The sequence below is a fragment of the Myodes glareolus genome, chromosome 21, assembly GCF_982192425.1.
Source record: "Myodes glareolus chromosome 21, mMyoGla1.1, whole genome shotgun sequence".
Classification (NCBI taxonomy): domain Eukaryota; kingdom Metazoa; phylum Chordata; class Mammalia; order Rodentia; family Cricetidae; genus Myodes; species Myodes glareolus.
In genome coordinates this window covers 51,532,304-51,559,115 of record NC_142046.1, presented here as the reverse complement: position 1 = coordinate 51,559,115, position 26,812 = coordinate 51,532,304, and the positions used below count along the sequence as shown (strand labels likewise).

The 26,812-nt window shown below is 45.0% G+C and overlaps 1 protein-coding gene across 3 annotated transcripts in view; it reads right to left on the bottom strand.

Annotated features, from left to right (window-relative positions):
• Nucleotides 1-7,711: 7,711 nt before the first annotated feature.
• Gad1 (glutamate decarboxylase 1) overlaps nucleotides 7,712-26,812 on the bottom strand; it is a 40,701-nt gene continuing 21,600 nt past the window's right edge. For 2 of the 3 annotated variants that reach the window (XM_087900048.1, XM_087900047.1), the window contains 11 exons: nucleotides 24,649-24,761; nucleotides 23,462-23,577; nucleotides 23,298-23,377; nucleotides 23,006-23,060; nucleotides 20,555-20,671; nucleotides 18,767-18,831; nucleotides 16,401-16,479; nucleotides 15,110-15,259; nucleotides 12,187-12,294; nucleotides 9,836-9,925; nucleotides 7,712-9,062 (listed from right to left, as the gene is read on the bottom strand). In XM_087900048.1, coding sequence (XP_087756174.1) covers nucleotides 8,889-9,062; nucleotides 9,836-9,925; nucleotides 12,187-12,294; nucleotides 15,110-15,259; nucleotides 16,401-16,479; nucleotides 18,767-18,831; nucleotides 20,555-20,671; nucleotides 23,006-23,060; nucleotides 23,298-23,377; nucleotides 23,462-23,577; nucleotides 24,649-24,761 — 1,147 coding nt within the window. In that variant the 3' untranslated portion in view covers nucleotides 7,712-8,888. Of the gene's footprint in view, nucleotides 9,063-9,835; nucleotides 9,926-12,186; nucleotides 12,295-15,109; nucleotides 15,260-16,400; nucleotides 16,480-18,766; nucleotides 18,832-20,554; nucleotides 20,672-23,005; nucleotides 23,061-23,297; nucleotides 23,378-23,461; nucleotides 23,578-24,648; nucleotides 24,762-26,027; nucleotides 26,174-26,812 lie in introns of those variants that run through there. The other variant, XM_087900049.1, reaches the window with a different exon arrangement.

Below are 26,812 nucleotides of genomic sequence, written 5' to 3'. Positions count from 1 at the left end.
TAACTCTTATAACTTATATTAGCCCATAATACTTGTCTGTGTTCTCCACGTGGCTTGGTACCTTTTTTAACAAGGCAGTCGCATCTTGCTTGCTCTGCATCTGGGTGACGACTGCAGACTGAAACTTCCCTCTTCCCAGAATTCTCATTGTCCCAATTCTACTTCCTGCCTGGTCACCCCACCTATACTTCCTGCTTGGCTACTGGCCAATCAGCGTTTATTTAGAATACAAGTGACAGGGTACAGAGCATTGTCCCACAGCACGGGGGCAGCTCACAGGCTTTGATGGAGCTAAGTTCAGATTCACAAAGATCAAGGGAAAAGGAGACAGCCGACATGAAAGGTCTGGGCTCTAAGAGGAATCACGCCCTCAAAGGTAGCAGAGAATGGATGGGTGCATTTAAGCAAAAACCAGCCAAAAAAGACTGTTAGTGTACAAACTGTGGGTTAAGAGAGACTTAAAATACAGAATATCATTGCATGTAGATGAGAGGCCCATGAGAAGGAAAGAAAATTCTAAGGCCCTCATCTATTGGTGAGAAGACAGCAAAAACTGTGTACCTGTGGAACAGCAAAGGAGACAGGCTATCATACCTAGAGTAACCAGAGAAAGCCAGCGTACAACCGTGAGGATGGTGGGGGAAGAAAACAAGTGCCAGAAAATAAACAGCAGCTAATCTGAACCACTGGGCAAGAAAGGAGAAGGAAAAAAAGAAGGATATATATATATATAAAAGCTCTGCTTCTAGACACTGAGGGGTTCTGTTCTTTCACACAATATGGAAAGCACACACATGCATCACACTTACATGCAGATTTTACATCTTTATATATATATGTGTCTCTCTCTCTCTCTCTCTCTGTGTCTCTCTGTGTGTATATATGTATATATGTCTGTGTGTCTCTGTGTGTGTATGTATATGTGTATATATGAAATTATATATATATGAAATGACTCAGCAGATAAGGACCTATCACCAAGCCTGACAATGTGAACTGTTAACCTCAGTCAATCCCCAAGATCCACAGCATAGAAAAGGGAACTGACCCCGTGATCTCCACTCATGAGCTGTGGGGTATGTATGTATGTACTTTCCCCTCCTCTGTCCTGCACAAACCCACCCTGCACACAAAATAATTGCTTTGAGAAAATGTAATAAACTGGACAGTGGTGGCGCACACTTTCGATCCCAGTACTCAGGAGGCAGAGACCAACAAATCTCTGAGTTTGGGGTCAACCTGCTCTACAGAGTGAGTTCCAGGACAGTCATATAGAGAGAAATTCAATCTTGAAAAATCAAACCCTCCCAATGATAAATAAAAGGGGGGATAAGGAAAGTAAAGTCCGTGGTGCAATGGAGTGGAATATACCAGAAGTCACACCAGAGGATGTGAGCAACATCAGTTAAGAAGACAAAGATGACGGGAAAAAGCAAAAATATCCAGCTGTAAGCCATTTTCACAAAGCAAACCGAAATCACAAGGTCATAGAAGTTAATATTCCTATAAAGAAAACATAACAGGCAAATACTGGCATAAAGAAATATGGTATAGCTGTATTGATATCAGACAAAACACACAAGAAAATAATATTTAAAAAACTGATTGATTACTATATACAATAAATGTTACATTGGGTCTCACTATATAGCCTTGACTGGTGTGGGGTTTTCTGTGTAGGCTGGCCTTGAACTCACAACAATCTTTCTGTCTCTGTCCCCAGAGGACCAGAATTAAAGATCTGTGCCACCATATTTAACTGTGGTAAAGTTTTAATTTATTAGAACCAAAAGTAAAAATTAGAAACCTACTTATAATAACTAACGGAACAAAATTAAGAAACTCTCAGGAAAATCTGACAAATGTATCATATTTAGAATAAAATAGTAACAAAATATTATGTGATAAGCCAGTAATATATAAAAGGTGGGGTCCTGAGAATAAAATATTTATGTATGTGTGTAAGTGCACACATATACATATGTTAAAAAAGGAAACGAGTATAAGAACCAGAATTAAATAGGCAGGTGTACCATCATGTCCCGGTGGTGCCTTCCTTCTTGCTGCCAAGTGGATTCACTTTACTGGGGCTGAGGCTGCTTCCTTCGCTGACGCCAGAACCAGCGGCTTCAGGCTTCTATCATGAGCTAAGGACTGGTAGCTCCCTAAGATCCTTTCAGGTTTTTGTCACCAAATTAGGATTGCTGAGGAACCCAGCCTTTGTGGATGAAGCAACTGGGTTGTCAGCCTCCCCTGTGGAAGACAGCCACAGTGGGGTGACCCCAGCTGCTGAGACACTCAGCATCCCAGGCTTAGCTGCTCAGGTGTGGGGCAACTATCATTACTGTTTTATTGTAAGTCAATTAAAATCGTTCTCTCTCTGTATCTCTCTCTCTCTCTCTCTCTCTCTCTCTCTCTCTCTCTCTCTCTCTGTGTGTGTGTGTGTGTGTGTGTTCTGTTCCTTTAGAGGACCCAATACAATTGTTGCTTTATGCAATATTGAAAAAAGTTTTTGTGTAAGTTGATTCACAGAATTGAGAGTCTAGTAAAAAAAATTCCAGCAGGAATCATTTTGTGCAAGTTGATGAATTGGTCCTAAAATTTATAGGGAAAGACTAAAGGGATAATCATAGACCTTTCACTCTCATAGAAGATTCGAGTACAAAGACCAATTCAAGGTATCAAGGTAGACTAAAGATTTAAACACAAAGAGGCATCAGGTCTCAAGCCTAGATGTCAATACCTGGGGATGTCTTCATGACTTTGGGACAGGAAAGCACTTAAAGATGATGTGCAAAAACAGAAGCCACAAATAAAAGCATAGGGAGCTTTATTACATTAAATGGAAGAATGCATGCTTTTCAACAGAGTATTAACCGAGTGAAAGGCAAAACCCAGATCAGGAGAAGACAGTGGCCAAACATATAATTTAGAAAAGATTAGAAGCAAGGCCTAGTGTGGCTCATGCCTGTCGTCCCAATACTTGGGATGCTGAGACAGAAAGTTCACAAGATCGAGGTCGGCCTGAGCTACATAGCAAGATCTTGTCTCAAAACAAAAAGATAAACCAAGCAAGCATTGGGAAGACGTAAAGACCACCTAAAATGAAAGGGAGGAGCCATCTCCACTGAAAACTGGGCAAAGGAGTCTTTTCGATCACAGGTGGTTCATAATAATAATGGGGAAAGATGTCCACCTGTATCTGCAGCCAGGGAAGACTTTACATCCGCAATGAAACACTGTCTCAGACTCGGCTGTATGGGCCAGAGGATTATCTACAACAGCAAACATTTTGGTTTCAGAGGAATGGGTTTATTAAGTGCGTGGCAAACACAAGTAAGGGCGAATAGCAACTGTGGATACATCTCAAAGCGCCACCAAATCGGGCGCCTACCACACCCAGAAGAAACACCTGGAGTGTGCAGAGAGCAGTGTGCTGGAAGGTTGATACCCACGTGACACAAGTCAGAGTCACTGGGAAGGAGGAAGCCTCAGTTCAGAAAATGCCTCCGTGAGATCCGACTGTAGGGCATTTTCTTAATTAGTGATTGACGGGGAGGGCCCGGCCTACTGTGGGTGATGCCATTCCTGGGCTTGGTGTCCTGGGAGCCATAAGAAAGCAGTCTGAGTAAGCCATGAGGAACAAGCCAGTAAGCAGCGCCCCTCCATGACCTCCGCATCAGCTCCTGCCTCCAGGTTCCTGCCCTGTTTGAGATCCTATCCTGACTTCCTGCAGTGGATTATAACCCAGCCTTTCCACGCCCCACTGCTCTGGTCTTGATGTTGCATCACAGCAAAAGTGACCCCCAACTAAGAATGAAATAAAATGAAATTTCTGCCCTGGCAATGCTGACGCACGCATGGGCAGCCCGTATATGGCGGTCTACTGAACTTGTCCATATTAGGTTTCATGGTCTAAGTTGATGAGGACGACTGACCAGGTCTCTTCCTTAAGAGGGCACCAGATCTCATTACAGATGGTTGTGAGTCACCATGTGGTTGCTGGGAATTGAACTCAGGGCCTCTGGAAGAGCAGGCAGTGCTCTTGACCGTGGAGCCATCTCTGCAGACCGCGACTCCCAACTAGGACTAGTCGGTAAAAGTGAAAGACAAGAAGAACGCAGCAGCTGATGACATCAAGGGCACTGCAGCATCCCACAGCATCAACGGAGGAAGACCCACCCCTGGAAGCAGTCAGCTGGAGTTACTGTCTCGGTTAGAGAGCTTTCTCTTCCGGACGAGTGTCTAGCTCCTCATTCCCAATGGCAGCATTTCCATACTATGGGATAAACAGCGGTCACCTCTCTTAGAAATGGTGTGTTCTCAAGGATGCCATGTTTTTCATACCCTCAGCTGTGTGCTGCTTTCCTTCCCCTCTGTCTTAGACTTGGGGGTTCAGACTGCCCCAGGGCAGGGGATTGGGGAGCACGTGCGATTAATATGCCTGAGTCTGGGACAAGGCTCCCTGAGTCCACTTTCAAGAATCCCAAACAGTACACAACTGATCAATCTAATGTATATTTGTATACTCTGACTCCAGAGTGCGAAATTTCAGGCCAAGTGATGGTAAGGCTAGGCAGTGAGGCACACAGGGGCTGGACTTGACACTCCAGCGTGACTACTGCTTTACCAGTGGAGTTCAAGTGCACCGTGACGCAGCCAGTTCCTTTCTAGTTTAATCTTAGAAAAACCCGCATACATATGCACTAGGAAATACAGAAACCCAGAACAGCATCTACATAAAGGCTAAAAACAAAACGAACAGACAAAACCCTGGGGAAACTCCTGGTATTTACTCCTGAAGGCATGCTCAAGTCCCCTGAAGCATATGCTATAATGCAGAGAGCAGTGGAGCTGGGAAAATGAGCTATCAGGACCAGAGAGATGGCTCAGTGGCTGAGTCGTTGCTGCTCTTCCAGAGGACCCAGCTGGATTTACGGTACCCATATGGACACTCCTAACCTCCTGCAACTCCAGTTCTAGGGAATCTGGTTCCTGAGCGCGGTGGGTAGGCTGCACATGGTTTATAGACATCCATGCAGGCAGACCACCCATAAACATACAACTAAAAATAAATACATCTTTAAAAAGTTAGTTTTTGGACCGGAGAGATGGCTCAGCAGTTAAGAGCACTTGGCTGCTCTTCCAGAGGTCCTGAATTCAATTCCCAGCAACCACATGGCGATCCACAACCATCTATTATGAGATCTGGTGCCCTCTTCTGGCTTTCAGTCATACATGCAAGCAGAATACTGTATACATCATAAATAAATACATCTTTAAAAAATTAGTTATCAGGAACTGGAGATATGGCTCAGTGCTTAAGAGTACACAGGACTCTGACAGAGGACCTGAGTTCAATTCCCAGCACCCACATGTGCCTCACAACCACCGGGGACTCCCGCTCAGGAGAACTGACATGCTTTGCCTCCTCAAGCACCTGTACCACATACAAAAAGACGTGCATGTAAATAAAAATAGTAAAATAAATCTTAAAAGACTCATCAGAGGTAAACCTAAAACATATGAGGCTTCTACTGAAAGCTGTGTCTACCGTCCATGGGCTAAGCAGGAACCCAGAGCTGTTCCCTACAGATTTCATTTAATTACTTCAACCGTTACTTTTAAAGTGAAGTAGGCTCTCGGCATATGAGCCGGGAATCCTACACTTACATAGCAATTTGCTCAAATTAAATGAGATCTGTGTTCCTACATTTATATGCTAATGCTTACAATAATTTTATTTAACTGCCCCAAACTGGAAACTACTCACATTTCAAATACTTTGTGGTCACCCATCTAATTGGAAAAGCGTGGAGAGGCAGAAATGGGCACTGACACAGACAACATGGACGGACCCCAAATGCTCCAGGGGAAGTGGAAGATGCACACGTGCAGGCTACATAGCATGCCATGAACATGAGATGGAAAGACAGACGGAGCTCAAGGGGCCAGCACGCTGGGCTCCAGAGGCTGGGAGAAGGGCGGAGTCAGGTCAGAGGCACAAGGGGGACTCTCTGGGGTGGACTTGGATCATGCCATCAGCGACACGACAAAACGGGTTTGTCAGAAGTCACCGAAAAATCCCACGGAACACTGTAAAGAACAAGTTGACCTTCATTTTGAAATGTCTCCTTAATTCTACCTCTGAATAGTTCCGCTAAGAAACAAACAAACAGAAACATCCTTTGTGGTTCAGGAGACCTAATGCCAGATGTCATTTTAACAGCTTGGTAAAATTATGATTTTGGTAGCTGGAAGGTGGCTTTTTGGTTAAGAGTGACCACTGCTTTCTATATTAGTTGGGTCCCCAGCATTCACATGGTGAGGGTGGGGATGGGGGGGGGGCTCACAGTTATCTGCAACACCTGTTCGAGAGGATTCTATGCTTTTGACTTCCTGGGGGTACTACACACACACACACACACACACACACACACACACACACACACACACACACCTACACAAAATGATTTTAAAAAGTTTTTTAAAAATTTTTTTCTTTGTCGCTTTAGCTCTTTCTTCCTACAGGCCTAACCCATATGAGAAAATACAGTTGGAGAACACACCAGCAGCCCCCATCAAATTTCTGCCAGGAGCTTGTAGCCTGAAAGAACGGCAGAATGAGGATGCGGAGAGGAGCTCTCTGAGTATCCTGATTAAAACTTTGAAGGTGCTTTTTATAAAATAAATAAATAAATAACATCTCTAGATACGGTAGCACACAGACCTTTTTCTTTTTCTTTTATGTGCACTGGCGTTTTGCCTGCATGTATGTCTGTGTGAGCGTGTCAGATCTTGTGGGTGCTGGGAATTGAACCCGGTTCCTCTGGAAGAGCAGTCAGTGCTCCTAACTGCTGGGCCATCTCTCCAGCCCCTTGAAGGCACTCTTATTTCGTGGAACTGGACTGCCACTGCCGAAACAAGGCTCTTCTTGTACTGCTACGTCCAGAAAATCTATGGGACTGGCCTGAATTCAGATAAGAACATGGAGGGAGGAAACCCACGGGAAGGATGTGGAAAAGTAGCAGAGAAAAAGAATCAGGTGTTTTTCTGATCTCTCCCTATGGCCCAGTTTGTTAAATCAGTCTCAGTGCTATGAACAAGGGTCGCGTCTCTGTTTCCCACACGTGCCGAAGACAAAGCCTTGTAATCTCACGAATAAGGTACTGTTTATAGCTTAACATAATAGTGCAGAAATTGAACCCCTTTTCCTTACGATCCAGCAGCGAGCTATATATTGTAAGGAAGTAAGCTGGAGCCACTGCACAAGCAGAGATCGCAGGCAGCTGTGACTCTGTGGCCGACAGGCAAAGATGCCAGATGATCTAAGGTCCAGACTAGAAGGGGTATTTGTCTGCCACACTCACCGCTGTGACCTTGGGGCCCATAACCTTCCTTGAGGTAGAGGAGGGAAATATTCGTTTACTGATGAAGCATGCAACTCCAAGATGCAGATAGCAGGGTGAGAGACAGGGCTTGCTTTTCCTTCTCTGGGCACCAGGAGCAAAGACAATTTATCGACAGATCTAGTGACTTTCTTGATGAAGGACGTAGGAACCTGCAACAGTTGGTTAAGGCTCAGCTTAACCAGGAGCATCTCCTAAAGCCAGCAAATGGGAAATGAATGGCCGTGGATGATCCCAAGTAAAGGTTCCTGGGCCGTTTTTATATATGAAACACAGATGGGAAGAAAAAGAGACGGTTCAAGTTCTTTTATTCATGGAGAATATTTATTTCTTTATTATTTATTTCTTTATTATTTCTTGCATACTCTAAAACGCACAGTGTGGGCTTCATTTCTTCAAAAACACTGGTGGGACTGGTCAGTGTATCGGAGATCTTCAGAAACATTGCCTTAGGTTTCAGTTAAGTGAGTCACAGAGATTGGTCATGTTACTACTACAAAATTACAGGAGATCTAGTTATTATTATTCAACAGTGGCTAGAAAAGCTCTGAGAACACCTGACATACAGCCAGATGGGGAAAGAGAAAAGCAGAGGCGACTGAAGCAGGATTTCCATATATATGACTCTATGTACAGTATCAGAATTCTTTTCCAGACAGTACACATATGCTGAAATCATTATAAGGGCACTCTAATATAAATGCAAGTCTCACTAATTTTCATTTTTTTCCTCTTTGGCTCACAAATGCACGAAAATACCATAAACAGTATTCAGAACTTACTTCATTAATATATAAATAAAATACATTACAAATGGGAAGAAAATACAAGATGCCTCTTTAACATGGTATATATCTGAATATAAATAAGCAAATATTTCACTGACATACAATTAAACCATTATATGTGCTTCCCCTGGCCCAAAGACAGACAACGGTAATATACACAGTCTACATAAACTAACCTCTAAGAACACAGCAACAGCACAATTGTGACGGACTCTGCTACTATTTCCCTTAGCTGGGTACAAACAGGGAGGGTGTGACGCTGTCTGTCATCCATCACCCCTTCAGGTGGGAACAGCCCCGACATCAGCAATTCCCCGGGGTCCCTAGGACGCAGCAGTGGGGGCGCCACCTGCCCTGCAGTTAGACTCTTAACTTCGGGAGGTGAGGCTAATTCTCTGGGGGACGGGAGACATGCTTGGTCTAGGACTAAGCCACACTCACTATACATACATGTACATAGAGAGAGGTATATATAACTGTACATATATACTGTGTTCCTATTGTGCAGTTATTTTTTTTTTAAAGAACATTATTTCCCGCTAACGCTAACAAACAAGCTTACATGAGGTTGTGACAGATATTTTCCGAGAGATTCTAATTTCCTTCAGTGAATGGCCCAGGGTGAGTTAGCTACTGAAGGGTGCCAGAGGGGAAAAAGCATGGCCGGGGACTCTGGTTCAGCAAAGGGGACTTACAGGTCCTGGCCCAGCCTTTCTATTTCCTCAATGAGGAAGTCGATGTCAGACTGGGTGGCAGCTGGGTTGGAGATGACCATCCGGAAGAAGTTGGCTTTGTCCCCCTGGGGCTGGTAGCCAACCATGGTTGTCCCTGACTCCATCATCAGGGCTTTGATCTTGGGAGCCACCTAGTGGTCGAGAACATAATGTCAAGCTCAGCACCGATGATGACGATCCCCCCTTGTTATTATTATTATTATTATTTTAACAGATCAACTTGGTTTACTTTGTGGTATTTGTCTAAAACAACAAAAGCACTTTTAGAACTACGTATTTTTCACAGCCAATATCTAAACCCACCCAACTATGAGTTCATTTAGAAAGCACTGGGCAGTTGAATCGGGAATGTCAATCTTAGAACAAAGATAATAAAATGAAAAAAGAAATAAAGGCAGACAACACTACATGCTATGGTTGTGTATGGCCTAGGGTCCAGGATACTCCCTGGCACACAGACTGAGCTTATCAAATATCCGTTCAATGGTTGCATGCCTAACATGTTACACATATACGCCAACGATTCTGAATGGATAAAATAGAGAAGATGATGTATGACTCAACAGAGAAGATGGACTTAGCAAAACAACAGACACAGCAGAATGTGGAGTGCTCCAAAGAAGATATTTATCATTCACCTGCTGTGCACAGAGCCTCTGTAATGAAGCACACCCTTCCGAGGTGGGTCTCCATCTTTGAGAGGCTCCTACCTTATCTTATCTGAACCACAACAAGGGGGCAATGCAGACCCCAGAAGTACAAATCAAGATGTACCACCCCACTACCCAGAAGTCCACCGGGAGGCTTTGTTTGTTTTCTCCTCCCCTTTGAGAACAGCTCAGAGGCAGGAAGATGGTGGCTTGACCAGAGAGACAAACAGCAGGGGGCGGGGCAATGTCCTTACCCTGTGCAGCTTTTCTCGTCGCTCAGGGCTATCTGGAACCCCTCGGAGGCTTTGTGGAATGTACCAGAAGCAGACATTTGTGTGCTCGGGCTGCGGAAATTTCAAGAGACAATCAAGCAAACAAAAATAAGATGATTAGAACTTGACCAAAAACCAGAAGCAGTTCTGGAGAAAGGTTTTTTTGTTGTTGTTGTTTTCTTTTCCCATGGTTCAAAAGAAAGTAGTCTGAATGACATCTCCAAAGCAATGGGGAGCACAAATACACCAGGCAGGAAGCAGAGCTTATCCGATCTCACCTGTCAAGAGTGTTGACTCCCCAACCCCCCCCTCCAACTTTCTAGATCCCCAACCTACTGCCTTTGTACCTTGAAATGACAAAACAACGGCAATTAAGCGATTCAGAAAAGGGCGTTCCTTTGATGTTGGTGCAGAGGGAAGCTGCTCAGCCTACTTTATTGATTCAGTGTGCGTTTGTTGGTGAGAGAGGCTTGTAGTTTTCTCCTTTAATGTCACCAGGACTGTGCCTGCTTCTAGGTGGCTGGAGGCTGGAGACATCACAGTTCTCACTTCAATTTTTTTTTTTTTTTTTTTTTTTTTTTGGTTTTTCAAGACAGGGTTTCTCTGTAGCTTTGGAGCCTGTCCTGGAACTAGCTCTTGTAGGCCAGGCTGACCTCGAACTCACCGAGATGCGCCTGCTTCTGCCTCCCAAGTGCATTTTTTTAAATAGACTTATTTATCTATTATGCATACAGTGTTTATGCATAGTGTTCCGTATGCATGTTACTCTGCAGGTCAGAAGAGGGCACCAGATCTCACCAGATGACTATGAGCCACCATGTGGTCGCTGGGAACTGAACCTGGGACCTCTGGACTCAATGCCATCCTCTACTAGAAAGAGTAAACTCGCATGTACAGGAAAACCCCACAGCCGGCAGATCAACAGGAGCATGCTTACTGTGTGTGCTCGGGACTCTGGCGGTCATTGGTGAGTCTCGAATTATGTCTTGAGAAGTGTGTAAATAAATAGACACATGCTCATTGTGGGTGGTGCTCGGTTACAGCGGGTTATGAACGGGCTTTCTGTGACCAGGACTGGCAGTGATCCCATACTTCTTTATTCAACTGTGAACTCGACCAAGGCAGACACAGTATTTATTCTGGCTAATATATAACCCTGTGTCCGGCGCAAGGCTGGCATTCAGGAAACATTGGGCTAATAGGTACTTTACTGTGTGTATAACCAGGGGAGTGTATGAACCTGGGCAGAGGCAGTTCAGCTGGCTCTCTTCACAATGACTCCAGGGACAGCAAACCCTCATTTAGAGCCGGTCTTGGACGATGAGGATATGCCTGACCTCTAAGCTTCTTAGACCTGGGAGATACTTATGGATAGAGTCCAACTCAAGACAGACCTGAGAGCAAGGAAGGGTTAGGACCCGCTACAGGAAGCCCTGTAGGTGTGCAGGGCTGGCTGAGAGCTTTGTGCTTCGGGGCTCAGCACCTTTAACTGTGCACTGCCACTTCAAATGGGGCCGAATGACTGGGTGTGGGGGAAGGGAGAAAGACTTCTGATTTTAGCATGACCAAAACTTACCTCTAAATTAAACATGTAACGAACCTGGGGCTTGCTGGCAGCGCTTGCCTGTGCTGTGCCGTGTCACCCCGCTACAGACTTGGTTTGGAGCACACAACTGTCACACCTTACTGCACATGCCATATAGTGCCCCACAATGTCAAGGGGGGCTGCCTGTAACAGCTCCCCAGCTCCCCTCAGCATCCACACTGCGCAAGCTAAGAACAGCAGAGTTTTCACCGTATATAAAAAAGTGTTCTGTGCCCATAGAAAATGGCCCCATAGGAGAAAGCAAAGGCTCTTAATATTTTTCTATTGACATTCTGCCATTTTGTTCTATACGTGCTATATATTAACGCGAAGCAGAATTCTCTGCATTGACGACTATAAAATCAAAATTTCATTCAACTCTAAAAAGTGTTAAGGATCCTCTACATCTTGCAATATCACATATTCAACCAAAATTTAAAATTCTTTGTGTAAAAATAAGTAAGAGCGCCCATCTCATTAGTATAAAAATTTACCTTAGTCTTTAATAAATAGCTGTCTACCAGAGAATTGCTTTCAAATAATTATCTTTACTATTCATCCTCGCTTTGTCTATATTTTGTATCCATATACCTGCATTGAGTAAAGACTTCTTGGGTAAAAGGGGTCACGCATGGGAGAAGTTGAAGTTCTGTTTTGGGTGAGATGACAGATGTCCATCATCTGAGCTTCTGGAACACCCCTCCTGGGTTGTCTGGGAGCACATGTATGGTCCATGATGACAACCTACCTCACCATCGAAAACCATCTCAAATTCTTCTCTGGTTTTAATCTTGGCATAGAGGTATTCAGCCAACTCCAGGCATTTGTTGATCTGATTTTCAAATCCCACAGTACCCTGTTTCAAAGAAGAAAACTGTGTTGATATCAAGTTGCATTTCGCTATGAGAGTCATTTGGGAAGGCTATGCTGTCCTCGGATATGGGCCATATAAAGAAATGTAGTCTCAGCGATGGATAGGCAGGACCATCTAATCAAAGGTGCTGGTTAAAAACGACCATCTAATCAAAGGTGCTGGTTAGGAAGGACCATCTATCTAATCAAATACGCGCAGCTTCTTCAAAGCTCTGCACGCAAGAAAATGCTTTCTTTTTCGAAGACTTTTGTTTGGTCCTCTTGGAAGTTGTTCTCAGTGGGGTTTTAGCCTCCTCTAGGTTAGTTACAAGCTAGCTGCTTTCGGACAGTGCTACTTGAGTGTCATATCTGAACTGAGGCCAGAACACAAACTGCAGCATGTCTGGGATGGAATGAGTAGAGAAGTTGAAATTAAGAACTTTAAAAAAAAAAAACATTTATTCTGTCTGTCTGTCCCCGCCCTGTGTGTGTGTGTGTGTGCGCGCGCGCACACTAGCACATAAGAATGTCTTGGTATGTGCCTACGTGTGATGGTTAGAGGACAGTTAGTCAGGTTTTTGCATGTTACTCCTGGGGCTCAAGCACATGGTAGCCAACACCTCTGCCTGCTGAGTCACCCCCTGGTTCCATTAAGAAACTTTAAAAACAAGAACAATCACATATATCTGTTGATAGCAGTCACAAGCAATGACTTTGGGTTTGTGTTTTACTTTTAATTATTCTAACAGTTTCCTATAGGTCCCTGATAGGTCAAAGGAACTACCGACTGGTTCTTCATCACAGATACTTTGAAAGATACCATTACAGAATGCATCTTCCCCAGCCCCATATTCTGGCCAAACCAGTCTGCAGTCCTCACAGGCAACCCACCTTTCCTAGGACAGTGACTGTTCCCTTCCAGCAACAGGCCAGCAGACAGGTTTGGAAGCCATGGCTCTCAGCACCTGCCCCAAAACTACACTAGCTCTAACTCTGGATAAACTGGCTGAGTTTGAGTTTCAAAAGCCAGCATGGCTGATTGGCAGAGCAGCACGCAGGCTGCTGAGTGGGCTGGTGCTGTGAGACCAGATGCATGAGGCTGGCCTGGAGATGGCTGGTGAGCCTGGGCAGAATGCAGAGCTGGCAAGGCAGGAGGCTCTCTAAGTGGGGGCTCTTCCTTGCAAAGGAATTCCACCCTGGGGATCTTCCCTCCACAACCCAGGGGCTGAACCTCCTCGGGACAGTTCAAGAGGTCACTGTTAGCCAAAATGAAGCTGCAATTATGGAGACAGACCATGTGGTCATTACAGCAGTGCAAAATGACAGGGCTCTTTCTCTTACGACGGTGAAGGCATCTGCACGCTCAAAATGCCTGCAATTACTTTGTAGGAGAAATCAAATCCAGACTCTACATTAAGGCAAGACGGCTGGACAAGGAAGAAAACTAATCACTCGCCAGTTTTTCCTTTAGAAGAAATAAATATCTGACTAGATATTGCTGGAAAGTCTTATTGTTTGCAGGGAAAGGTAGCCCAAATCTGTACTATGGAGATTATTAAAACTAACAAATAGAAGCACCAGATGTGAAGCAAGGCTGTGAAATCCAGATCGCCCTTAACCCGGCTGCACAGTAACACTTTAGAAACAGTCACGTGGTGATCTATCTCCCTTCCCCATAGCGTGTAGCTTTATCACAGGTGCAGAAACGCAAGCCAAGAGGGTGAGGGCTGCACTTCAGTGCACTTCAGTGCAGCGGCATGAATCCCCCCGCACACAGAGTTCCACAAATACATACAGAAAGCACCACGTACACACAGCATCATACACACGTATCCATGTAGAACACCACACACAAAGCACCAGACACACCTACACAGGCACCACACCCAATGCACACACCATGCAGAGTAGAGTATAAAGTGTAAGCAATGTGATATCCACTATTTAAGTAGAAATTTAAACTTCAATATCTGTATACACACACACACACATATATTTGAAATATATATATATATTTCTTGATGAGGTCCTTCATAAAGGAATTCTAAATTATTTTCAGACTAATATAGTCGTTTTATATCTTTTCCGACATCCGCACTGAATAATTTTAGAATTTTTTTTAAACATTTATTTATTTATTATGAATACAACATTCTGCCTCCATGTATGCCTGCAGGCCAGAAGAGGGCATCAGATCTCATTACAGATGGTTGTGAGCCACCATGTGGTTGCTGGGAATTGAACTCAGGTCCTCTGGAAGAACAATCAATGCTCTTAACCACTGAGCCATCTCTCTAGCCCCCTAATTCTAGAATTCTTAAGAATTATTGTGGAGGACAGGCAAGATGGCTCAGTGGGAAACAGCGCGTGCTGTCAGGCCTTGCTGTGTGAGTCTGGTCTGGGAATCCATGTGGTGGCGAGAGGGAGCCAGCTTCTGAAGTTTCCCTCTAACCCCCACCTGCATACCATGACACATGCACACTTACACTCATAAACACACATACCCAAAATAGAAAAAAAATTTTTTAATTTAAAGAGAATTATTGTGGAAGTCTTTATCTTGGCAAAAAGTTTTAGTAAGAAGAGAACTGTAAGAATAAGAAACTTCCAAATGAATTCAAACCAGGGAGAATGAGCTGAAGGAGGGAGGGCTGACATAGGTCGCTGTTGCCATGGTTACTCCACTCACAAATAAAACATAGTTAACTTGGTGATCTAGATACAGTCACATATGCAGTGGATTAGCTGTGGTACACCGCTGCCCCTCTCCCCATCTGTGCTAGCCACAGCTCTCTGCTTCCCGCATTTCCCCTTCATACCTTGGCTTTCCACATCAGCCAGAACTTGAAGATGTCCACGTGGCGGCCGCACTGAATCGCCTTGTCTCCGGTGTCATAGGAGACGTCATACTGCTTGTCCGGCTGGAAGAGGTAGCCTGCACACATCTGGTTGCATCCTTGGAGTATACCCTATCATGGAAATCAAGACACAGGCAACTGCATTTGCCGGCCAGAGATTCGGCTGCAAGGATTTGGGGACCACACCTCCTTTCTTCTGAGGCCTTGCATGGATTCGGATGTCCTTTAAAGCCACCCCTGGAGAATCCCCCTGCCTGTCTGTCACTCCAGTCAGAAAATGTTCTTTCGTGTTGGATGCCTAAAAGAGCCCCACTGTTCCTCTAAGGGACAGCTGGAAACGTGAGTGGGTGCTCTGAGCTTTGTCAGATTCAAGGAGGAATTACTTTGTCCTTCTTTGGGCAGGGCTTGGAGTATGAAGAATTTCCATCCCCCCAAATGCTCGCCCCAACTCTTCCAATTTATTGAAGACCTCTTAGGAAATTAAGGTAAGTGGAAGAGAGCCTGTGTGGGTTCTGACTCCCACAAGAGACAGGCTGGGGTAGGCACCTCTCCTGCAGCAAGGCTTATGAAGCATCAGTACGCTGGGTGTGAGGGAGGAGGGAAACCTGTCTCCAACTCATTTACAAAGGCTTTCTTAAAAAATGACATCTATTTATTTTGCGTGTGCACACACACGTATATGAGTGTGTGCACACACATGTGGACACCATGGCGTATATGTGGAGATCAGAAGACACTTGAGGGAGTTGGTTCTCTTCTACCATGTGGATCTCAGGGATAGAACTCAGAGCCTCGTGCTTGTCAGCAAGTACCTTTACCGACTGAGGCATCTGGTTGACCTTCCAGAAGCATTCTGGCTAACAGTCCCTGCTGCCCTAACTCAGTATTTGTGTTCAGTGCTCCATCTATTTTTTTTCTTTAGCTAATGAGACTACAAATATTCACTAAGAAATCAAAGTATCTTTCAGTGAACACTGTTTGTTCTCATTGATTGGGTGGCTCAGTAGTCACTCTCAGGTCTGTGTAAACATGAAGAAATACTCAAAAGAATTTCACTAAAGGGTCTGTCACCAACAGGGTCCCGAGCACTGAACAAAGACAAAGGGCAGCCAACAGCAAGAATCAAATGAATATAGACTGCTGGGAGGGCGGGCAAGGAGAGTCTGCAGGCTCACAATGGGACTACCAACCATTCCTCTCTCAAGCACTGGGATGTGCTTGCTACTGGCGCATCTCTGCAGGGAGTACAAACCTTTTCCTTGACCAAAATGGCGGAGCACTGTAGCAACACGCCCATCATCTTGTGAGGGTTCCAGGTGACTGAATTGGCCCTGGAAGACACATAGGAACCTCTGAGAAGATTGCAGCAAGGGAGAGAAGAGCCTGTTGTCTTGAGAAAAACCCCACCCAGCCCCACTGAGGTCTCAGGTGCTTTCCTTGCCCAGTCTCTTAAATTGGCCCTCAATGAGAAATGCAACCTGCAAGCAGTCTTTCAAGGTATTGCACCGCTGAGTTCCATATACCCGTGACTGACAACAGCTGCTGCCACTTACTTACTTATGTGTACGACTGTTCTCAGAACTCTGGGTGTATACGCCTGGCTAAGGGCTCAGGCTCTGCAAGTATACTGTGCAAATCGGGATTCTACTTCTGACATGTCCTAGCTTGTGTGACACAACTCATCTGTGCTTCAAGAGTTCACATCTATCTCATCAGAATGGAATAAAAGATAAAACACATTCATAAAATATGCCAATGCTTATCACAGGGCCTGACACATGTAGTTCTCATGGCAACACTATGATGCAGACATTCCTATTACTTCTAGTTTAGGTAGAGAAACTGATGCCCAGATAGATAAACCGTATTTTCAAAAGTCACACCGCTGGGAGGTGCTGGATCTAGGTCCAGCCCATGATTCTCTTTACAGAGCCAGCACTCAAAACCCATACATTAGTCTTCCTCCTTGTAGCCAACAGTCGTGGACGTCTTCCTGCCTTTACTGTTCTTTGTTTAAAGTAGGGCTGGTGACGAGGTCCTACCTACTGCTGATGGCACACCTAAGTGCAATGATCAGCCGCACTGCCAGACACTCGGACTAGCTAGCAGCGGTGATTAAGAGAGAAATGAGCATGGGTTTTTTTTTTTTTTTTTTTTTTTTTTTTTTTTTTTTGCCAGTCTGGGCTGCAATGCTCACTTAACAAGCATGGTCTCCTAGCAACTGCATCACTCTGTCAGATGCAATTAGATGACTAAGGAGCACATTCGCTAGGACATTACAGAAACAAGTGGAGTGTAATGTAGAATGATTCAAACTTGAGAAATTTGCTTCAGTAGGCTACAGACCTTTACTGATGGCCTGGGCCGCAGTTGAACTCTGCCTTTTGATATCCGAGAAGGGTGTTTCCTTTGATATATCTATTGCCTTGGAATCATACGATCGATGCGCTCACAATACTAAGCTCTTGTGGGTTTCTAGCCTCTTCCTTAGGTCCTTCGTGGTGTGTGTGTGTCTGTGTGTCAGTGTGTGTGTCTGTGTGTCAGTGTGTGTGTGTACTGAGTTTCAAGAAGGGCAGAGGCTGAAGAACTTTTCATTTACCTCATGAAAGAGACCCATAAGGAATCCTGAGGAAGGTTAACCAAATGCTGATATCATGGAGAAGAATCCTTGTCAAGCTACATTTAGATGGCATGAACTGAAACAATTTTGTCATCGTTGTCACATATCAAGTCATTAAAAATTATACTTAAATCTCATAAAATGTCTTTAAAAATGATTTCCTGCTCCAAATGGAAGGAAACAGGACACCAGGGGGTTTTGGCTCCCATCAGAAGACATGCGCGCTTCAATGTAAACAAAGATCAAGACTAACATCAATCCTTTCACCTACTCCAAGGAGGGACAGCGAAAACCCTCTGAGAAGTCTAATGCACAGCTGGGCCGGCGCATCTACACTTAGTGTATTTTCCTCCAAATTATATTTCATCTTTCACAAGGCAGTCTCGTGTTGACAATGGCAGTTCAACAGAGACAGAAGGGAGCAGGCACAGTAGCGGCTATGAAGCCGGAGCTGTTGCTGGGAGAGTGTTCTGAGGAGCTTGCCCGGCCTAGCTTTCCGACTGGCCTGTTCTTCCACTCTCCCAGTTAGCTCCATGCCCACTGTCCTCAAGATTGGTAAGATCATGTCTCGGGGCCTTGGGATTGACCGTGCCCACTGCCTGGGAAAGTCTTTTCTGCACCTTTGCTTCCCGTCTCTCTTTTGCCACAGCTACTGCAGTAAGTCGGGAAGCTTGGTGTGTCGGTCATCAGTTACCTCACTGAGGAAGATCTGAAGGGGTTGGAGACCTGCCTGTCCCTTCCCTGTTACTTTTTTCTCCTTAGGCACCTGCCATTGGTGAACTGAAAACTCATTGGACTAGGAAATAAACCATGCAGCACACACTCGAAAAACACCAGGCAAGCTAAAGTTTGCTCCGTCAGATTGAGTTTCACCGCTGAAAAACATTAAGGCTTGGGGAATTAAGGTTGACATCAAGGTTGGAAGAGGACGGGCTGGACCAAGGTGTCTAAGGTATCTTATGCAGGAGATGAGGAAAAGCTTCCAAGCCCCACTGTACCTTTCTATGCCGCTGAGTTTGTGGCGGTGCTTCCGGGACATGAGCAGCCCACCACCCCAGGCAGCCTGCAAGGACAGAAAAGAGACAAGAGGAGCCGTGATGCTGAAGAATCGAAAACCAAGCTAGGCATGGCTCTAAGGAAGCAGAAACAGGCAAATCTCTAAGTCTTGTCTACACAGCAAGTTCCAGGCCAGGCAACTCACACAAAGGATAACCTATGGAGTAAGTCCACACTGAGTTCAATCTGCACGGACACCAGGCTCTTCATCACTTCCCATTTCTTTATATAAACTTCCTCCAGGGAATGTCTTAGCGAGCTAGGAAAAGTGGGTGGAGCTTGTGGTGGCTGTGGATCAAGGCCAAGGGCTCAAAGTGCTGTGGGCAGCCAGGGATTCTCTGAGCCTGGTACTGCCTTGTAGGCATTGCAGAGTGTTTAAAATGCAGGCGCAGCTACCTGCTTCTTCTAAATTAATCCTGAGACACTCAGAAAGCACCAACGTCTGCTGGGTTTGGAGACACCCCCCCCACAGTGCTCCAGTCATAGCAAGGCACTCTTGTGGGTACCATGGTGCCTGGATAGCCCAGCATAGCATGGGACACAGCCCAGTCTTTGGTAGTCATTTATTCAACAGTGGGACAGAGTGTCCTAGTGTGTGTTTCCAAGAAATTATATCCAGTAAGAGAATGGACAGGGAGAAAGGAAGGAAGGAAGGAAGGAAGGAAGGAAGGAAGGAAGGAAGGAAAGAAGGAAAGAAGGAAAGATAGAAAGAAATGCAGGCAGGCAGGCAGGCAGGAAGAAAGGAAGGAAGGAAGGAAAGATAGAAAGAAAGGCAGGCAGGAAGGAAGGAAAGATAGAAAGAAAGAAAGAAAGGAAGGAAGGAAGGAAGGAAGGAAGAAAGGAAGGAAAGAAGGAAAGAAGGAAAGAAAGAAAGAAATGCAGGCAGGCAGGCAGGAAAGAAGGAAAGATAGAAAGAAAGGCAGGCAGGAAGGAAGGAAAGATAGAAAGAAAGGCAGGAAGGAAGGAAGGAAAGAAAGAAAGAAAGAAAGAAAGAAAGAAAGAAAGAAAGAAAGAAAGGAAGAAAGGAAGGAAAGAAGGAAAGATAGAAAGAAATGCAGGCAGGCAGGCAGGCAGGAAGGAAGGAAGGAAAGATAGAAAGAAAGGCAGGCAGGAAGGAAGGAAGGAAAGAAAGAAAGAAAGAAAGGAAAGAAAGAAGGAAAGAAAGAAGGAAGGAGGGAAAGAAGGAATGAAGAAAGAAAGAAGGAAGAAAACCAAAGGCTCTGATCACATATGTAGGAGTGCACATTTGCTATTGCTGGGAAATTCTGGGACTAACTCTCCCAGCTTATTTTCCTGCATGCAGCAAATAGGCTTTCTTAGGAGTGTTACAGAGTGGGGATGCAGGCAGGCCACTGAGTGTTCACACTCGTGGCCGCTTCCTGTGTGTTATGTCTTCTTACTTTTCTCTCTCTGAAATCAGCTATATGTTACTGTGCATCCATTCACCCAAATAAAGCAGCCGGGGGAGGGCACTGCTCATTACAGTAGACTCGCGAAGGAGCCACACCAGACAACTACTGGCAGTCAGGACGGGGGGATGAATCCCAGGGTGGCCAGGGTCTGCCGCAGGTCCTGGTCGCGCATGGCTGGCTGGGGAGTGGGGAAGAGCAGGAGCGAAAGTGTGTAGAGAGAGCCGGGGAGGGTGTTCGGGGCAGCTGGAGGCAATGCAGAAAGCAGTGTTATTTCTGCCCCTTGCCAGGACCGGGCTGCGTGTGAACGAGGGCACTCACGTCGACATGAAGCCACAGGTTGTATTTCTCACATATGTCCGCGATCTCCTGTATTGGATCGAAAGCTCCATAAACAGTCGTGCCGGCAGTTGCGTTGACATAGAGGGGAACGTATCCCTGCGAGGAGAAAGAGATAGCTGATGAGTGGTTTTCTTCAAAAAGTGGTTTTATTGTGTGTGTGTGTGTGTGTGTGTGTGTGTGTGTGCGCGCGCGCACACACGTGTGCCTTCAGAGCATAGAAAAGGGTTTCAGAGATCCTGGAGCTGGAGTTACAGGTGGTTGTAACCCTGGTGTGGATTCTGGGAAGGAAACTCTGATTCAGAGGAGGAATGGTACGGTATGGTATGGTATGGTATGGTATGGTATGGTATGGTATGGTATGGTATGGTATGGAATGGTATGGAATGGAACGGAACTGGTATGGTACACCTTCCTAACTGTGGAGCCATCTCCCCAGTCCCCATATATGGGCTTTTTTTAAACCTCCCTCGTCTGCTCATTTCTAAGGGAAGTGGAAGGCAATAATATTCATTTCGAACTGTGAGCCAAACTGGCGTGGATCAGAGACCACAGCTACAAGTGTTCTTGTTCATCCGTTCATTCAATGGGTGATTTTGTTTTGCTTCTTTTGAGTGACTTTTATGTGCCAGGCCTTTTGATGCTGGGAACAACACAGAGAGCAAGTAGATAAAGAATTCTAACAAGATGGACTTGAATTAAACAAGCAAAATATAGAAAACAGATCACAGTAAAAAGTTAAATGACAAAAAAAAAAAAACAAAGGAAAAGTTAGTAAGTATTTGGAGTGATGGGCAGGCTTTTATCTAAGAATTTCACTTCTGAACGTTCTCTGGATACTGTTCTCTGTGGGAGCCTCTCTGTTCTAAGTGGTTTGACAAGACAAACTCAAACATTGGCTTTTCTATAAAGAGGTGGATACAAGGACTGGAGAATTAGCTCAGCTGGTAAACAGCCTGCCTCGAGAGCATGGGGACCTGAGTTCAAACCTCAGAGTCTCCACGGAAAAAGTCAGCATGTCGGAGAATTGGTTAAGTGGAGGCAGGTGGCCTAGCCCACCTTGTGAGTTTCAGGCTGGGGAGAGACCTTGTCTCCTATAAATGTGTGCCTAAGAAAGACACCTGAAGACGTGTGTCCTTCCACACACGCGCGCACAGAACTGCTGACACGTGAACGTGCACATGCTCCCACATAGTAACAGCAGCAGGTCTGCAGCTGTGAAAGCTGACACGCTGGCTCATGGTAAGATGCCGACAGGGAAAAGAGGAAAGCAAAGAAACGAAGGAAAAGAGCTAGGACAGGTGGAGGAGACAGACGGGAGCTCAGCTCTTGGTTAGCAAGACTCCATCCAGCTCCTCCATCGAGGCCCCAGCGAACGGCTACAACCAGGAAAGAAGGCACAAGAAGGTAACTAGACAACAGTGTGGGGGTAAACGGCCTGGGGGCTTTGTGGCAGGGCCCTGGGGCTCATCTGTTCTAGGAAACTGTTTTTGTTTAGCAGAGTTTTTTGAGCTGGACTTGCCAAGTGCTGTGAGCCATCTCCTGGGGGCATGGACGCACTTTGCTAAACAGAGTCCCAAGATAAAATAGTACTTATTGAAATGAGATTATAACTGACAATAAATAGGCAAAAATTTCCAACTGGCTTGAATTTTTCTGAATCCCAGGTAGTTGATTTATTGAAGAATATCAAGCTAATTACTTGACACATGGTTGGTGCAGGAGAATTATCTGTATTCTGTCAATCATGTATTTTAATAAAACGCTGATTGGCCAGGCAGGAAGTATAGATGGGTCAACCAGACAGGAAGTAGAGGCGGAGTAATGAGAATAGGATAAGGCTAGGGAGGAGAAAGGTTCCTCAGGCATTCCTGCGCAGACCACCAAAGAGGCAGCATGTAACTTGCCCAGCTGAGAAAGGTACGGAGCCAATGTGGCTAATATAGATAAAGATAATGGGGTAACATAAGTTAAAAGAGCTAATAAGTAGCCTGACCTAATGAGCCAATCAGTTTATAACCTTATGGAATCTTATGAATGATTTTCTTTGTTGCTTGCCAGCTGTTGGGGTACTGGGAGGGACAGAAACCCCAACAAGCCGGCCCTCATGTTACACATGGTGATTTAATGACTGAATTCTTCATTTCTCTCTCTCTCTCCCCCTCTCTCACATACACACTATACATATATATGTATGTATATATATATATATATATATATATATATATAAATACACACACACATTATATATAATCTTGTAGACTCAGCTTTGAGGCCAAAAGCTGGAAATGTTAGAAATGAGTGAATATCTAGATAGGAACCTTAGAAATGAAATTATCCTACTATAAAAATTTTGACTGTGTAGGTCAGAAATCAGTCATTTTTTTAAAGAAAGTACTCAGTTAAGTTTCAGATGAGCCAAATCACATCTACCTTCTGCTTGGCTTCAAGAATTTTTGCCTCTAAATCAGCTGGAATTATCTTCCCCCTGTAATTGTTATAAAAAGAAAGAAATTAAAATAAAGAACCAACAAGATTATACAAGGAAAAAAAAACCCTTTATCATCAGCAGGAAAAAGTAATTTAATTGGGTATTTTCAACAGACCATTAGCAGCTTGGCACACTGTACTGCGTCAGTCCTTAAGCACAATAAAACAAATTTAACAGATGAACACATTTAATACATCAGGGACTAATGCTCGCTCCCCCCCACCCCCTGCCTACCTTTCATTGCACTTTATCAAAGTCACATTGTCGGTTCCAAAGCCAAGTGCAGCCCCGGCTTTCTTTATGGAATAGTGACTCTGCAACAGACGGAGGCTCGAGGTTAAAAGTTAGACAGTCCCTTAACACAGACCGCGGTCCACAAGGCAGGGTCTCCGACTCACGTGTTCTGAGGTGAAGAGGACAAGCTTGGGTACAGCCGCCATGCCCTTAGTCTTGACTTCCGGGAAGTACTTGTAGCGAGCAGCCATGATGCTGTACATGTTGGATATGGCTCCCCCTATCAACAAGCAGACATAGCAGGAGGTTCATAACACGGAGGTTAAGCTGGTGCTTCAAGACATGAAGAAGGAGAAGGACAGTATCCTGAAGGTCTTACTGGCTTCCTTACTCTTAAGGACTTCCCTCTGGACCCTGTGCTCTGAACTCGAAGGGGTTACACTCATCTCCAAAGCTATGTAGGCAGTTTTGCTGGGGATGATTCATGTATTTCAGTGCCTATTCAACGCCTATGTAGAACATAAGAGACAGCGGTGGCAGCGGCAAAGACACGGTAAGTTACAGCCTCCCAGCTTCCATCTTCTGTGTAAGCCGTTTACTGAATAGAGCTGGAGCTGGTCCCTGACTTCAGAAGACAGAGACAGAGAGTAATGGAGCTTGCAGGCAGAAATAGCGCATCTCTTGGTTACCGGCTGAGTTAGGGAATCCAGGAAAGGTTTAAACCTATTTACACAGACAAAACCTCATTCATGTCCCTCCAAAGAGATACAAGCAGAAAAGAGATAACTGCCCAAGTCTAACTAACTCAAACTAGTCACTCTGGCATTCCCTCAGTTCCCTGAGAATGAAATAGGCAAATCAGTGGTCTGCTTGAATTGCCTGGACAACTGTATTCTCATCCCTCCCCCCAGATGCAGTTATACCGCCTCTACCACCACCTGTACCTGCTTCTCACCACCAAGAACAGCTGTCTGAATAAAGAATTTTATTGTATCTACACTGAGTTGGAGACTGTAGTAGATCCACTGTTTAGGCGGAAGTCAGTTAATGGACACTCCGATTCACTGATCTGTAGCTTTGCTATTGTCAGAAGGGCACCACTTAGCACGCCCCAGACACAGCCTTGGTCAGCCGGTTCACAGGGGTGAGAGGGTGCTTGCTAGCCTTCATTCTGACAAAGACTGGAAGGCAGAATGTTATGATCATCAACTGTAATACATGCATATGTGCAAACGTTACAACGAAACCCATAGGGTCTATAATTGACCTATGTCAGCCATTTTAATAAATAAAAAAAAAGAATCAGAGGATCCAGACCGGCAGGGCAGTCAGTTACAGAGAAGAAACCTACCGGGAGAAAATATTCCGTCACCGTCTTTACTTGACCAACCAATGATCTCTCTCATCTTCCTGAGCGTTATCTGCTCCATGAGAACAAACACGGGTGCAATCTCATACGTAAACCTGGAGTGGTGATGGGAGGAAGGAGAAAGGGGAATAAACCTACTGAGCTGATGCACACAGACCATTGCTACAGCCGTTGTAGTGGGCGCTAGAAATGGAGGCTCAAAACCGCTAAAGTGATGTCTCCTGAAATCACATGTTGCCAGTCCTAAAGGGTCGAAAACCAGCCTGGCTTACCAAGAGAGGTGGTGGGCAGTCTGCTGTGAGATTCTTCACCAGCCAAAGAAGAGTCTCACCTGTCTCAGGTGTGGTTCACCCAGAGGAGAGGATTTGCCGTGACTACTTGTAGGGCAGGGCCAACGTTAATTTGAGAAAATGCATTTTAGCTTCTACTTACAACTGGTAGAGCCATTTTATTTCTATTAAAGAACTGCCAGTTTCACGCTCACAGGCAGGGCTAACGTCTATGTTTCAGAAACAACGTAAACCTCTGAAAGCTGACTGTGAAGATAATTGGGAATATTGACCCGTGTTTTGAAGATCTCGATGTAATTATCTACATGTTCTTTCTTCTAATAATCCCTAAGGACAACTATGTATCTATAACTCCCTGGAGTCGATGTCTGTCAAAAATAATTAGAAGTGATGATTTTCTAATTACAAATAACAAATAACAAGAAGACGGTCAACTTGCACACGCATCTGACTGTGAGCGTCAGGTCGCCTGACAGGTTGCTTTTGTCTCTCTACAGACAGATGTAAATGAAGCAAGCCATGTTCTTTTTTAAAAGAAGTTCAAAGCAGTGGCTCTGTCTGGTAGGACAGTCATTGCAGCAAGATCAAGATACTAAACAGAGTCCAAGAGACGTCAAGGAAGACCATCCACAGAAAATTGAGCCTGAAGACCGAATATAGTTACTAGACTCTGAGGCTCCTTTTCTTGTTTTGGCTCGAACTTCTTATGCTCTGGTGTCTGTAGGCTGAGCCAAGACCGTCCTAGCTGAAAAGAGATGCCTGGACCAACCCAGCCAAGTGATACAGGAGGCATTGTCATCACTTAGAGGCTTGGGGCTGAATGCCAATGCTGAAGACTAATGGGAATCTTGCTTAATGATTTAGAAAAGCTAATTTGCAAGAATGAGATAACTATTGCTCTACGTAAAACACAGGTGAAGTCACTAAGCTTTAATCAGGAGCGAGAAAAGCAGTCACATTAATCATGTGGCAATACAAGAGGACACAAAAGATCCAAGAGGATCCTCAGGGGACATGTCTGGAGGGAGGACGAGAGGGACTTTGTTTCAAAGGAGTATGTCCATTTTCCTTGGGGGGGGGATCCCCTGAAAATCTGGGAGGAAGACCCTTGGAAAACATGTGTTCAGTTACCATCACCTCTGGAGGTCACACTCATGCTTTGGTCCTGCTCTGAGCCCCATCACCGTAGCAACCAACACTCCCTCATGTCTGATGGCCTGATGAAGGAAGAAGAAGAGAAGGGTTCCTGGTTTAGCCTGGGATGCCAAGGGTAGCAAGAGGCAAACTCACGGGTTGTATCTCCACATTGTTGAACAAATGTATTATCTGCGGTTTTAGTGACTTCTGGAAAGGTTGGAATGGCCAAAATGCTTCTCCTGGTGGTAGTTTGCGTGCTCGGATCTCATAATATCGCATACCAACAAGAAGTCTCCCAAGGTCATGGAAAGGAACGGTGGAGTCACACACTACAGTATCAAAACCATCTCAAGGACTGGATGAAAGTTGAGGTAGAGGTGAATCAGTATTAAATGGTCAGGCAGGAACCATGTTGGGGAGAGAGACTGTGTGGGACTGAAAACTGGGGAACTGATCTGATGTGTGTTTCAGGATAGACGCAACTTAGCCCTCACATCCCTACAAATCTGCCTTCCTAAGGAAGAGGAACTTGGCCATTCCTTTCAGGACAGGCAAGAAGAGTCTAGAGCTCCACCAGGACACCATTTGGTCTCATGGATTTCAGAGTCCTTATCTACGTTGGGTACGTGGTTCCTAAGCCTTCATTCAGTTCTCTTGACCAGATATAGAGCGGCTGTTCTGTGCTTCACAGTCCCCTATGTTTGGAGGAGACAAGGATG